This window comes from Acanthopagrus latus, chromosome 24 (genome assembly GCF_904848185.1).
Source record: "Acanthopagrus latus isolate v.2019 chromosome 24, fAcaLat1.1, whole genome shotgun sequence".
NCBI classification, from domain to species: Eukaryota; Metazoa; Chordata; class Actinopteri; order Spariformes; family Sparidae; genus Acanthopagrus; species Acanthopagrus latus.
Genome location: NC_051062.1, coordinates 7,637,270 through 7,653,043, shown reverse-complemented (window position 1 = coordinate 7,653,043; position 15,774 = coordinate 7,637,270). Strand labels below are relative to the sequence as shown.

Sequence of the window (15,774 nt, the reverse complement as noted above, 5' to 3'; positions counted from 1 at the left end):
CCAGTATTTTTTTGGTGAGGCTTGCAGCTTTTCACACAGCTCCAGCCTCTTATGCGCACAGCTGGAGGGGTGTACCCGTTCCGCGTGACGTCACCAAATCGTTCCCTGTACCCCGGGTCCATTCATGCCCGCCTCATCACAGTGCCGCGCGCCTCGCCCTCTCCACACCCCACCTTCAAACCGGAGCGGCGTTACAAGTGGAACTAAGGATACGTTGGGATCTATTTCTCTTCTTCTTCTTCTGCGGCTCAGTCTGGACTTCACAGTGCGGACGTAAACACGGCACACGGAGCAAGTTGTTAAACAGGTGAGAAGTTCGTGGTGTGGATGCGTCCACGCGGACGTGACAGGCAGTCTCTGCCTCGCGTTGTTTTCTGTCATTCGGAGCGACCTCACAGCGAATCTCCGTTTAGAAAAGTATTATATTTGCTTGCTGACTAAACACGCCTCTGCTGTCAGTGCGAGACTTAATTTAACGTGTATGTCTGGAGTTAATCTTCCATTCGGCGTACATTGTAGACAGCCCGCAGCATGTATTCCCAAGCAAATTACAACTTTAACAAGTAGTAAGTAGTCTGTTGTCTCGTTTATCAACACGTTCAGTAGCCTGAACACAGACTATTTCTAACTCAGTTCAGTGCATTTAATTGACCCTCAGACGTTTTTTTCAGTTTTAATAGACAAGTTGGGATGTTTACTCCTAGTCTTTGCTCACAAGCAAGAAAACCTGAATTTCTCAGTTCTTAAATGTCATCTGGTATTATTCCACACGAAAGAACGTGTCTCGTGTCCTAACATGTCTGATTACACAGTATCATCCCGCTCATATCACAACTGACACATAATCTCCCTTAATCTGTGTGTAACGCATCCAGCTGCCCGCTGACCCAGCACCTGGACACATCTGTCAGAGCGCTCGGCTGTTTTTGTGAGGCAAACACTTCACGTTCCCACACTTAATAGTGTCTTTTTGGACCGACCAGTGACATTTGGAGCCCTGTACTCCAGCAGGCGTCACCACAGCGGACACGTTGGACAGAGCAAGTAGGTGAGTCAGTAATCTGGCTTTTACACACCCACTCAAAAAGCAAAGGCGCATGCAGGTCATGCAAGTGGAACATGTGTTTAATATTATGCTGGCATATATTTGCGGAATATTCCCAGGAGGGAATCTGAGCTGATAATTCAGTGTGAAAAGTTGGATCGCAGCTTCTGAGAGTTAACCCCATCAGCTGATAACCAGTGAGACAGAAGAGGAACAACTTTGGGTTTCACAACTCCAAAAAGCCACACTGAAGCACAGTTCAAGCCCTGGGATTTTTCAATACACGCAAAATGTCCCTTTTTGTGTGAGAAAGATGCTGCTGTGGCTTTTCTGTGTATGTAGGGGATCACTGAAGATAGACAAAGACTTGCAAACATTGGAATTAAAGTGATGTGTGTAGTCAGGACTGTTGACATTCAGTCAAAACAGTGTCAGTGAAAGTCAAAGGAGACCAGTAAACATCTATCACAAATGATGCAGGACCCCCCCGGGCTTACAAGAGAGTAAACAAATGTTGCGGCCACTTAGTGTAATTGTAAAACACCAGAACAATTTCAACTGCATTGAAATTGTGACCTATGCTAGAGTTCAGTCAGAATTTAATCTACTCAGGAGCCAAGATCTTGAGTTTGACAATAGACAGATGGTCTGAGGGCTGCGACTTTGGTTAACTTTGGATTCACATAACTGAAAATAATCATCACATCATCAGTAAACTTTACCCAGAACAGAAAAGGTTGTGTTGCTCAAACATTTCTCTTATTATCTCCCAAGGGCAGCAGAGATCAATCTGAAAAATGTTTCTTCAGTTGATCAAGATTAGCACTACATTTTTGCCAAAGGTGATACATTCAAATTGTCAGAGCAAACCCAAAGTTTACTTTCATAAATGATAAATAAAATCATGCTCATTTTCAGGTTCATATTATTTTTATCTTAGGTTACTATTAGAATAGATTTAAGTTTCCACATACTGTCCAGTGAAAACACTCTGTTTCAGTTCTTGTCTCTTAAAGGCCCCTTTCCTGAATAGTGCTCTCTGATCGGTCAGCTCACACACACGCCTGATCCATCAACACTAACAACAGAGCAGCTTTGCAAAATGCAGTTATTTACAAGGATATCCCCAGTGGATGACACTTTGTCACTGAGGGACAGGAAAAGAAAGCATTATTGATGAAACGACTAAGTGTTTCAGCTCTACATCTCACATGCTTTTTTTCTTTCTCGCTCTTTCACCAGGATGGCTTCAGACAACTTCTTAAGGACACATTTTTGACACTTTTGGAACCAGAGACGTTTTCCTGAATTAAACCCAGCCAGTATTCAGCCATGGGGAATCCAGAGAACGACACGTGCCACGAAAAACAGTGGATCGACCCCGACAAGACCCCGACAATCAGTGCCATAATGTTTGCTGCAGGCATCATTGGCAACGTGGCCGCCCTGGTGATCCTGGAAATCCGGCGCTGCAGAGACTCAAGGAAGGGGGGTGGGCGGCGGCGTTCACTGTTTCACATCCTCATCACATCGCTGGTGGTCACGGACCTTGCAGGCACCTGCCTGATCAGCCCGTTGGTGCAGCTGTCGTATCACCAGAACAAAACCTTGATAGAGATATCTCACTCTAAGAGCGTGTGTCAATACTTTGGTTTGAGCATGACCTTCTTCAGCCTCGCGACCATGTCGCTTCTCTTCACTACGGCACTAGAGAGATGCCTCGCCATTGGGTACCCCTACTTTTACAACCGGCATGTCACCAAGAAATGTGCCTATATCACAATCCCAGTGGTGTTTTTGCTATGTACATTATTCTGTCTCCTCCCTTTTGCGGGATTTGGTGCATATGTACAATACTGCCCCGGCACATGGTGTTTCATTGACATGAACCCGAAAGAAACGGTCCACCGGGTCTACGCCAACCTGTACGCCAGTGTTATGCTCTTGCTGGTGCTGGTTATTGTGTCGTGCAACGGGTTTGTGGTGTACCAGCTTTATAAGATGTACCAGCGCCGGAGGAGGAACGGTGGCTCGATGATATCGACCACAAGATCCCACACCGAGCGCAGGTCAATGTCCATGGCTGAGGAGGTGGAGCATCTCATCCTGCTGGTCTTCATGACCATCATCTTCATCATCTGCACACTGCCCCTGGTGGTAAGATAGCAGCAAAACACTCACATGCATGCTTTAAAAACACACACAAGAAGATTAACAACCAGGTGACCGTTGACTGTTGACAGCAGTGAGCCTTATTTGATTAGTTTTGTTGGGTTGAATTCACTCTGCAAGGTCTAACTGAGTGCAACAAGTGTCTTTAAGTTTATGATAAAGTGCAAGGATAGCATCCTTGCACTTTACCAGGCCTGTTAGGACTGGTGTTTAAGTCTACTTGGTAATTTTCTGCATAAAAGCACGGATTAGTTTTGACCTTAAGTATAAAGGAAGCTAGTAAAAAACTGAGGCGTGTCAGATTTGAAGCTACAGGATTGGCTGCATCTCTGTTGGTGTGGATGACAAATTATTGGCTAAACACTTAATGAATCTTGAGAATAATTAATAGAATCATTGATATAAAAACATTGCTAGTAGCAGCTGTAGTGTTGATTAAATGCATCAAATGCATATTTAATCCACATTTATCACTCGGTACTCAGACTCGGTGTCAGACCTGCATCAGAATCAGGACTGAAAATTGAATAATTCAGATACAATAAATACACTCTGTTGTGATTCATATCTGTGTGCAACCGTGTCTCTGCCCATGTGACAATTTGTAGGCTATTCACAAATAATACAATAGACTATGGGCATTTCTGATGCCAAGTTGTAGACAGGAAATACTCTATCAATGCTATTCACAGCATGTCTGACTCAGCTGCTTATGTTGATGCAACAGGTATTAAATATAGATATAATGTCATCGTAGTGGTTAATCTACTCAGTCATTTAGACTTTGGGGGTTTAAAGGGAAATGTTAATCACTGTAAAAAAAACAGATTTTACATTTTTTCCCATTTTACTGAAATGTCTGCTCCATTTTTACTTCGGGAGTCAACAGAGAGACTAGACAGGAAAAGCTGACAAACACTCTGTATTTTTCCCTACAAGACAATAAATGCTTATTCAGGTTGAGAGTCCAGAGGTACGAAGTGGTGAGGGGCCACATGGTTAGCATGATAACTTCAGTGGATATCTGTGCTAGAGATCTTAGACATCTTTCACAGTATTTTTAACAGGTATTTTGAATCTTTCTGTTAATAGTCATACTGAATTTTTGAATTTTGTTTAAGTAAAACTCTTACAATATGCACCTTTTAAACCAAAATTATGTATTATTATAATTCATAATTATAATAAATGCCTAGAATTTTGGTTTTCAGTCTGAGAGAACCTGTTTTATGTAGACCTTGGTCAAAAAGTGGTGTTCTTTAAACTAACATGTGCAAAATGGTCAAATGTTTCTAGTAAGAGCTGCCGGTAATTGGTATCTTCATCAAGATAAATCAGATCGTCTCAACTGATTAATCCCATTTTATCTAATTGTGAAAAATGCTCTTTATTCATTCCCAGACCTTAAGGTGATACAAAAAGCTTGTGTTTTTCATTCAACATTCCAAAACCCAGAAACATTCAATTAACTACCTTATATGTAGAGCAACAAATATTCACATTTCAGAAGCTGGAACCAGAAAATGTTTGGCATTTTTCCATCAGTGAATATACCAATATTTCTAGACCTAGTCAAGACAAGAGAGCTCAAAAAAACAACATCCAACAGAGGTGATTATTGAAATAAAACGCCACCATTCATATGGCAAACTGGATTATTGTAAATGTTCTTTGAAGAATCCAGGACTTAATCAGTTATTTCATCAGGAAACAATTTGGGCAGAGACCACGATGAGAAGATGGATAAGGGATCTGTCTGATGAATTGTAATTATACTTTTGGTCTCAACAAATGCAGCAGCAACAACAAAAAACCTAGCTGTGACTGATGGCTAACTGGGGGATAATAATCATTGACCATGCCTGTTAGAGGCTCAAATGATGGACTGCATAACCCCATTTAATGACATCGACCCCATCGCAGGAGAACAGCCGCTAAATGATTTTGTCCAGCGCATTAATGAATTATACTCAAGGGATGTATAAACTGATTACACACGAACTGCAGGAGAAACTTTTTGAGACGTCCTGGTTGCAAATGAGAGCCAGTAGAGGTAAAGATGAACAGTGAAACAGGATTCTGATTAGCTGATGTCAGTGCTGGCAAGACAGTAATGTTGGCGTATTTTCCTATATTTGATATACGAGCCAGAAAGTTGATAGCGGCTCAGTGGATGGACAAAACCAAAGCACAAATTCCACCCACAAATGGCTCATTAGCCAAACTGTGAGCCATTACGCCGTACGACCCCTGAGTAATCTGTTTGTGACCCACCCTCGGTTCTCAAAAGTGTCACTTTGGATCTCAAATGGAAAAATCAATATTACTTTCCCAGCAGGATATGATATTTTTTTCTTGTGCACTCTACTTTAGCAGTAATGGGCCATCTTGTTCTCTGCGGCATCTCGGCTGTGGCTCGAGTCTTCTTCTCTGCCAAATTCTGCAGCGTACTTAACAGCATCCACAAACACAGACCGCATCAAGACAGAAGCAATTGGATGACCTCTGTCTCCTCGCTGAATAGAGCCTTTTATAGAGTCAGTCACAGTTTAGCAGCCATTTAAATCAATAAACAGAGCATCCTTTGACACAAGTATCTACTTATTTCTTAAAGGCATGATGGGATAACGTTTTCTTAGAAGCTCTGGGTCAGTACTACTTGATGATGTAATGAGCTTGAGATGTTTGTTAATTTCTACTCCCTCCTATTGTGATGAAAAAATGGATTTGCCAGACAACTGCTGCCTAAACGGAGAACTACCAGTTATCTATGTCTATTGAACACAATGGTTGATTTCATTAAGTAGTCCTCCACTGTACACCAGTAAACCATGTACCAGGTGCACTCAACTGTAAGCAGGCAAAGGACGCCGGTATCGGCTTTCCACGTTGGCTCTTTTCACTTCCTCATCAACAGGCTGAATAAAACAGATGAGTCGGGTACAGCAGTGATGGTAAACAAGGACAGACAGAAAGGAGAGAACAGCGATGGACAGAAAAAAAGAAGGCTACAGCAGATTCTTTCTCCTCTACAAACCCGTGGTATTAGCAGGACCCAAAAAAAAAGTTGAACATCTAAAATATATCCATATATGTCCATATGCGGTTTTGCCTAAAGGAGTTAAATGAGCTAAATGAGCTAATAGAGCAAACAGCTAAACACACGGCGGGACTCGGAGGAACATTAAAAGTTATAAGAGACAATACAACAAGTTTACAGCGGTTTGGCTAAGAGAGCTAATAGCAAATGGATCGAGTCGAGCAACACAGCGAACAGCTAAACTCATAGCAGGACTGCGAGTTTCTGTTCAGAGTAACATAAAGCCTTAAACAGTGTACTGCAGATTCATGTGACAACGGAACTAGTTTACAGTGGCTTGGCTACGGGGCTAATTAAGCTAAAAGCTAAACCACAAAGCAGAAATGAGTTAATATGAGTTATTGTTCAGAGGAACATGAAGCCTTAAACAGTTTGACAAGACAGTCTTGTCTTTGTGCCTGCAGAAGTCAGTACATTGGTCCTCTGATTTATTAGGCTGCTTATCAGAGTCTTCATGCCCATTACCTCCTGCTATTAGCCTGTCTTACCTTCTTTGCATCAGATATCCAGTGACGGTCACCAGACCTCTCACCACTGCAGGCAGAGGTCATCATAACATTAACGTCAGCCAGAGATGATACATTATTTTTGTAATGGGAGTCCTGTGTCATGCATGCCAGTGAATCACTTACCTGAGGCCGTCACGTTTGCCTCCCCTCCATATCTCCGCCGAATGGCCACATTAACTTATTGGCAGACATTTCCATTTGTTGCCCTGCGGAAAAAAGGAAGAAAACCGTTTCACCACATTTCAATCAAAGCACACACTAAGTGACTATCCTGAGAGGGACTTGGACTCTCATTTTAAAGGAACCTTCAAGTTAAATTTCCTTTCCTATTTCTTTCTTTGTGATATACATGAAGGCGAAAGCGGTATCTATTGCCATTTCACATTTTCAGTGATGTGGTGCCACAGCAGGGCCTTTATATAGGACCTCAGTGGCCTGTTTAAAGACAGAGAGGAGAAGTCTGTAATCTGAGACATTTGCTATGTTGGTGGGGACAAACATGTGAGCTGCTGCTGAGAGAAAAGTGCTCTTGACGTGGCATAAGAACCTAATATTCTTACTATTGATTGATTACCTGCTTATGTTTTGACTTTTGTAAATTCTGATCGTCAGGCACATAAACTGAGCACTGAGCACTTTCACTTCTAACCAGCTGTGAGATTTCACACATTCAGCATCACCATTATTGTGCAAGTTTAGCTTGACCTTTAAGATGTATTGCTCATGTAAGCAAAGAGAAAGGCTGAGGTAGCTCACACTCATCTACATCGGTTTGTACTCTGCCCAAGAACAGCAAACCACATGTCCAGCACAGGTGGAAATTAATGTCGAGTCATAATTCTGCTGCCATTAATGTTGTAAACACATTTGCAGTAGTAGAATGGGAGGCTTGATTGGTGTTTCAGCAGTAACTATTAATATTCATCTGTATAAAGATTTACAAGATACTGGGTAGATTTATTAAGATTAAGATTAATGCTGAGATTGTTCAGTAAGATTAAGATGAGTTTTATACCAGCTTGGTGGTCTTTCCAAGCTCCTCAAGCCTAAACAATTCTACAAATGCATAATTTATGAAGAGCTGTATACAATCACCGGTGGGGAGACTGCCTGTAATGTGATGCCACAGTCTGAGGTCTGCATATCTGACAAAGACACACACACACAGATCATATCACATTCTTCTGCAAGTATGAAACTGTGTGCTAACGTGTTTGTGTGTTTGTGTAAAGCGCCTGTGGTTTTTCGTCAGTGCATCTAAAATCGACCACCAGCTTTTTGGTACACAGTGATGTAGAGGTACACACACTGTAGAAACGGAAAGAAAGACTGAAAAGATCATATTTAAATACAGTTATGTGATCTGAGAGGTGCAGTTGATTCCGAACACAAAGGTTAGGTTTTTGCATTTTCAATTATTTTTGTAAATAGGACACAATTCTTGAAAACTAAACCCACACAGAGGGGTGACGTTTTGTTCTCTGAGGATCAACTCCTTGCAGACACTTCGAATTATAACTTTTTTCGCGCTTCCTGTTGGCCCCGGGAGAGCAGAAGAAACATCGGGTTCACAGTGTGAGTTGGATTTCACGGCCGAGCCTGGTTAAACCCAAAAAATCTGTCTCCACATGCGCACACAAGCCTGCGCCTACATTGTTTCTGTCTCACACACACAGCGAGGCCTGGCACTAATCACAGTAATGATCCTGTGTGGTTTTAAAACAACATTAGCGTGATTAGCATGGAGGTGTTCCACACCTCAAGAGAAAACAAATACCACACTTGTTTTTATGAGTCATTTCAAAGTTACTACAATTTTTCAGCTTTATGCAGATTTTGTTGTTGTTTTTCTGTATTGCTATGAAACACTAACCATTCCCCTGCAGTCAAATTCTTGAAAAGTGAGTATTTAACAGCTTTTTCACCCATCAAACTAATGGCTGATAATGTACTCTCAAGAGAGACTCTTAAGTGCCCTTTGCAGTGGTGTCGTTACTTGGGAAGGCCAAAAAAATAAGCAATTAGTCTTCATGGTAAAAATCCAGCCACTGGGTTGTGTGGCTGAGCAACAGGAAATTGGCCTAATGAGTCTGGCGTAACAATGCTTTCACAACATTGGCATGTTGGAAAATTTGGTGCATTTAAGGGGAGTCAAACCTGAGTGAGTCCAGAAGAAAAAAAATGTTATTATGGAACAATAGGAAAGAGTTTGAGGAGAGAGACGGTGATAAAACTGCAAGAGAGAAAAAAAGGGTGGGCAGAAGGATGAAGGCAGAAAGGGAAAGAGAACGGGAACGGGAAATGTCACAGAGGGGAATAATACGTTTTCAGAGAATAGATCGACTTCACAATTCGTTTTAAGGTCACTTTTCCCATCACATTTAACTGGATATTGTTCCTGTCTCATCCCCAGAGAGACCAGCAGCAGGCATTTCTAAACCCGTGAACTAGTCACAGCTTCCATGGATTGTATTAATATGCTGGTTCCCAACCTTGTGGTCATCAGCTCGGGGGAGTTTGCTGTTTTTCAGGTCAGCCTATCGCCACAGTAGCTGATTTCACTCACGAATTTCAGTCACAGAGGAGGAACGAATAAATGAAATCAGCTGCTCATTCTTGGCCATGGTAATACTAATAAAACCAAGTATATTAAAAAGCTGTTTCTTTTTATAAAGGTCAAAGCCTTTGTAACAGAGCAGGCATCTGCAGTTGCAGAAGAACACACGTCACACCAAAGTGTGTGTGTGTGAAATATAGTGAGGTGGAATGTAGATTTGTATTTCTGGTGTTAATTGATCGGAAAATGGCTGAAGGCTAAACATATTCATCGTTTCACAAGAAAAACGGTCAGTTCCAAGAAAAAAAAACATTCTGATGTACTTTTCCGGTCTGCAAGGGCAAAACCCAGATACCAAATTTGGCAAAATAAAGCTGGGATCACATCTTGAGCTCTGTTTAACATTATAAAATGATAAAGTATCATAGAACCATGTACCATGTAAATGGTCTGTCACTGAATGCCAACAGAGAGAAGTGTTGGATCAAGTCAAATTATGGCGGAAGCACTCGACATTTCCAGTAGTGTATGAATATCCTGTGCTGGCTGTGATACAAGACGGCAAGAATCAAACAACAATCCGCATTTCACAACAAGGATTGTTTCATAATCTGTGCATCTCAGTCGGTAAACCAACTCAGCTGGATATCAGCATGGGAATCTCTATTTGGCTTGGCCATAGAATTCAACATCTGCCTCTCAGCCTTTTCCTCAAACCATAAAGTATACACATGGTCACAGTCTCAATTATTTATCGGCTGCCTGTGTTTGCCTCTGAAAAAGCAAACAAAATTAAGCCGCGAGTTATTCAAGTGTCCTCCTTGAATTAGGACATTGCTCTGTCCTCCGCAAACATCCTGTGTGTGTGTGTGTGTGTGTGTGTGTGTGTGTGTGTGTGTGTGTGTGTGTGTGTGCGTGTTTGCTGGGATCAACCGTAGTGCTTTCGGCGTGGCGGAGGATAGTAGCAGGAGGTGTGCATTTTGTTGAAAATTCATAAATGCCTTAGTGTGAGCAAACACAGATTTGGACAAACATGCTAAGTACACACTCACTCCGGTTACCTCTACAAACAGTCAGACATGTTAGCTTCGGGACAGTTTTCGCTAGTCTTGCAGCAAATTTATCATAATTGTTGTAACCAAGAGGAAATATTGTGATTTAACATAAAACGCTTTGCAGTAATACCTTGAATGTGGCACAGGTTATGTGTATTTTCCCCTATCACTCCCGACCATGCCTCAATTTAAAAAAACAAAATAAGTCATAAATATGGAAGATAATCAACACGGCTTTCGTGTCTTAGCCGCGCTAGTCGTATGGCTCACGGGGGACTCTGGTTTGTTATTCAAGGAAATGAACAGTTAATCCCCACACTGGAACGTGAAAGCTACCAAAAAAATGTCTTGACACAAAGTTTCAAACCTCAAAGCGCTTCTCAGGCAAACATAAATTAGAATAATTACAAACAGGATGCGGTTGCCATGATATCTGGGCAAAAACCAGGGGATGTGCAGTAAACTCTCTTTATCTGTTTGCCAGTTTTTGTTGGTATACAGTTTTTGACCTGCACATTAAATACTCTCCTGGACTGTGATGACATTCATGATGGCTGCCACATTTGAACTCAGGCTATTGTTTTATCTTACTGAACTGGCAGGATCAGAAACAAAGGAAAAGGTCACCGGTCACAGAGATGTCCAGCGTCCTCTTTCATGTATTCACACAACAGTGTGTGCCCAACAACGGGATTCACATCAATCAGCAACCCTGGCATTTAAGGGACTTTTAAACCAAACGTGCATGATGGACATCAGCACGGCATTAAAGTGATAAGATCTTTCAATTTCCACTGTTTATCCTCCATATCAGGCTGTCCCACTCCCCTAAACTGGTCCCAGTTGTCATCTGTTCGTGCTGCTATAGAGGGGTTAGTGTTAAACCATCATGTTGGCTAGGATTCTGGTTTCATGGATGATGTTAGCAGAGGGATCATGCAACTAGGCAGCTAATCCAACACCCAATCTCCTTCTTCCCTCTCCTCCTCGCCTCTTCTCTCCTGTCCATCTCTCAGTTCCGAGTGTATATCAACTCCCTCTGGATTGACGAGGAGTCTCACAGATTGGATCTGATCGCCCTCCGCTTCATCTCCGTGAACTCCATCATCGACCCCTGGGTGTTTATCATCCTCTCCCCCAGCGTGCTGCACTTTTGCTGGTCCTCGGTCTACCGGGCCCCTGTGGGAATCACCAGGGGTTCGGTGTTCAAATCATCGCTTGCCAGAGAGAATTCGCCGGCTAACCTTGAACTGGCTTGCCCATCATTGGACTCCAACGGTCAATTCCACACTGCACAAACTCTACCCACTGCGGAAACACTATTACCATAACAGTATTTGATTATTTGATATTTATATTTATTTGACAAAGGATTGAATAGTGTGTTCTGCTTCATTGGAGAGGTTTTGTGGACCATAAGATCTCTCCCATGCTTGTGGAGTTTCTTATTTAAGGAGGTGTTCCTATTAGATAATGACTCTGCTGTTTGACTGATAAGCACATCAGTTCTTAACAGCTGGTGGCCGCCTCTTGCCATTTACAGGGTGTTTCCAACCATTTGCATTTGAGCTAAGCTAATGCATGTCGAATGCATACTGACTCCTCTAGAGCTTCATATTCAAGTGTAAAGGCTCCATGTTAAGCAACATTTGATGGTTATATATTATGCCAATTAAACAAATGAATGAGAAGGCTGCTCATTAAGGGAACTGGCATAAGAAAGACTTTATCCTGATTCTGCAATGATCTGGAATTGACAAGCAAAGCAAGATCTTTTGTCTACATTGTTTTGGTTGGAAAAGCTTGTGCAAGGAGACACTCTGTGGAGAGAAATGGAACCAGCCTCCGATTCAGGACGGACAGTGAAAGAAGAGGTAACTAATGACTTAAAAGTCCAATATTATGGTCATCTTCAGGTTCATACTTTAATTTTGGGTTCTACTTCAAAATGTTTACAAGCTTTATTGTTCAAAAAATGCTATAATTTTCCTCATACTGCAGTACCTCTATTCACCCTATTTGTGCCTGTCTCTTTAAGCCCCCCCCCATTCCTGAAAAGCCCAGTCGGTTCTGATTGGTCAGCTCTCACACAGGCCTGAGCAGGCTCCACCCACAGTGTTTTCGCATCAGCTCCTCCTGTGTTTCGGCAATCATGGCTGCACTGGGGGCGTGGCTGAAGGCGGCGACTGGATAGTTGTGACATCACAACCTTACTAAAGTCCTGACGGCTCGTTCGAAGGCAGTTTCTGAATACGCACTGTGAGCATTTCTCTGAGGACTGACATTTTAACATTTCAAAGCATTCATATAGCACCAAGACCGGCTATATAATATAAAAAATAAAAAACAAACAAACATGGTAATCTCACTTTCAACACTATGTGACCTTTAAGGTTTTGCTGTACGTGCCCTCGCCTATTTAAAATGCTGCTTTCCAAATGGTTGTAATCGGGCCTGACAGTAGTTGCTTGAGTGCGATGTCGCATGGTATGATCCGTTTTTATTGTCTGCTATTTGCATGCAGTTGAACAGAGCACAGTCAAAGAACTTCCTGCATAGAGTCTATATCAGGTTACATAAATAGAAACCAAGATAAACTTAAGTGCCGACATGAAGCACATTCAGGTAAATTTGGACTGGTTAATTACGGTAGTTTGCTGGGGTTCCTCAAATATTTTGTAGGTATTTGGGGCATCTCTTTTCTCTTTAAAGCACTGTGGGTCATCATCTTGAGAACATTACCTTTACGTTACCTCTGACCTTTACCTCTTGACCCCTTGTCTTAATCTCTGGTCTGCTTTGGTAACCTCCACTCTCACACTCCAACCAGATTCCTGCTGGAGAGGTCAAAGGGCAACATGCCTTGAGAGAGCTTCTGGTACACAAGATAGTCAAAACGGTCAAAGAGAGAGCGGGCGGGAGAGGGTGATAAACAAAAAGGAGCTTTCTACCTCCTTCAATGACACATAACACACTAAGGGTAATCTTTGGTGAGAGTACTTTACAAATCATGTTTTGTAAAATCTTTGAATTATTAGTATTAAAAGATAAACTTGAGTTCCAGAATGAAAACGTGCTGGAGCTGAAGTTAGAGGTGGCCTGTGGCGTTTCCCGGTCAACAAACAAAGTCATGTTTACATTCTGTGTTTCTTATTGGAATAGCCCGAATCCTTCTGGTGGTAATGTGGATCTCATTGTGAATGCTCATGCATGTGTGTCCTTGTGAGCATAGAGCATAAACACAACAGGGTGCCACACATTGGCAAAAACTCTTAATCAATTAATAGCCCAATAATCAATGTTTGTTACCCTTTAAAAGTAGCATGTTTTGCTTTCATTTTGTGCCATGAGTCAGTTATCTTCTTACTCTTACTCACCTTTAAGATTGTCCTTCTGTATCTTGCTTCATTTTTTCTTGCCTCATACTTTGTTCCGGTATGGAAAAGTTATTTGGAAACTATGAAAAGAGTGCCCCAATTTTTTTATCCATCATCTTAACGACTTAAATTGCCGTTGGAACTGCAATAGTTTAACTAGGGAACATCTTGAAATGTTATTTTTATTCAAAGTGTGTCTTTCCAGAGAATCACAATTCCTATGGGACAAAGGACGCCCACGTAAAAAAAAAAAAAAAAAAAAAGCCACTTGTAAAGCAGAAGGAAAATGTCATGATTGCACTCTCTGATTATCCTCATTTTATTCAAACAAAGTAAAAACCCCGAAAATGCAGGTTTGCTTTCAGGTCCACATGAGCTATAGTCTCCATTAGACAATGTGCAGCCTGAACAGCTCATGTGTCATGCGATGTGCCGCCCACCAACATAGCACATCATTACATTACAATGATGTCACTTCTCTCTGACTTGAAACCAGATGAGTTTCCTGAAAAAAGTAGGCTGTTTGCATACTGGTTGAAGCTACACATGGTGAGATTCCTAATGTTTTGAATTGCACAACACAGCGGGGAGACTCTGTCTCAGCTTCTTTCCCTTTAAAGTAAGAAATTTACATGGGGCTCAAGCGCTTGGCAAGAAAATAAGCTACTACAGATTTTTGCAGGATCTACAGTCATTAAATCTCTAGAAATAGAAAAACACTGACGCAGAAGTGACTGGGGTTGTGTAACAGCAGGAGTCCGGTGTAAGAAAAAAAAAAAACTGAGTTCGGGGAAAAGTGTGAGAAGTAAGTTACAAGTTCTCAAGTGGCTGACATTTTAAAAGGAGGCCAGAAAATGTGTGAGCGGCAGGTTAACGCTCCAGGCTGTGAGCCTTTATTTGAAAGTGTCAAGGGTGTGTGTGTGTGTGTGTGTATGTGAGAGAGTGACAGTGTGTGTGTGTGTGTGTGTGTGTGTGTGTGTGTGTGTGTGTACAGATGATGTTGCTTTTGTGTTGTGAGATGTTTTATTGTCTCTATTGGTCTGTTGTTGATTCTGAGCTAAGCTTCAAAATGTTGGGTGTTTACGACAGTGACTTACTGCTTCCTGTGGATGTTATGTGAGAATTGCTTTTATATGTGTGTGTGTGTGTGTGTGTGTGTGCGTGCGTCCATGTAGCTATAATTTGTTCAAGCTTGTGTGTGTCTATGTGTGTGTGTGTGTGCGTGTGTCCAACAGCACTGAATTGTGACGATGTCGAACTAGAATGCTAACTACCTGGATGTCTTTGTACTCTGTAATTATAAAGTACTGTACATGACTCTGAAAATGCACTGAGCACACAAGTATGTGCGCGTGTTTTATGGCTTGTGTAAATAAACATCTCATCTGCCACATATTCTGTCCGACCTGTTTTGTAACCCTTTTCGTTCACACACACACACACACACACACACACACATATGCACAGTGTGTGGATGGGTTCCAGATGTGCAGAATATAGCTGCTTCGTTCATTTAGACGCATGCCTGTTTCAGTATCTGTACGTCTGCCTCGGGCTTTCCCTCCACGTCATTGTTCATGTTTTTTCCTCTTCTTTCATTCGAACACAACACGTTTCTGTTGTTTCACCCAAGTAGGACAATGTAGTGAGTGTGAGCATTGACCACAACAGCCTCTGTGGGCTTTTTGACGGCAAACTGGCACAGAGGAAGTGAAAAAAACGGCCACGTGATCTCAGTCATCCAGCGCTTGCATTTTGTTTTCAGCCACAGATTAATGATCATAAATGTGTTCATCGTTTTTGTCGTTCTTTCCTGCCTCATGGCACCTCAATAAGAGGCAAGAATGAATGGCAAATTATTCATGGAAATTGGAAATAATGATTACTGTCTAATATAAACAGAAAGTAATCCTTACATTAATATTTAACACGCGATAAGATAGACGGGAGATTATGAAT

At 41.8% G+C, this 15,774-nt stretch overlaps 1 protein-coding gene across 4 annotated transcripts; it reads left to right on the top strand.

Annotated features, from left to right (window-relative positions):
- Positions 1-15,208, top strand: ptger2a (prostaglandin E receptor 2a (subtype EP2)). Of its 4 annotated transcripts, XR_005073311.1 has the most exons (5): positions 5-307; positions 876-1,048; positions 2,288-3,202; positions 11,455-12,312; positions 12,477-15,208. XR_005073311.1 is itself a non-coding variant. In XM_037091229.1 (4 exons), exons 3-4 carry the CDS (start codon positions 2,378-2,380, stop codon positions 11,767-11,769), a joined length of 1,140 nt encoding a protein of 379 aa, XP_036947124.1. In that variant the 5' UTR covers positions 1-307; positions 876-1,044; positions 2,288-2,377; the 3' UTR covers positions 11,770-15,208. The 4 variants fall into 4 exon arrangements, 3 of the variants coding, with proteins under 3 accessions (XP_036947124.1, XP_036947125.1, XP_036947123.1); XM_037091229.1 differs by having other exon boundaries at positions 1-307; positions 876-1,044; positions 11,455-15,208; XM_037091228.1 differs by having other exon boundaries at positions 11,455-15,208.
- The last annotated feature ends 566 nt before the right edge of the window (positions 15,209-15,774 follow it).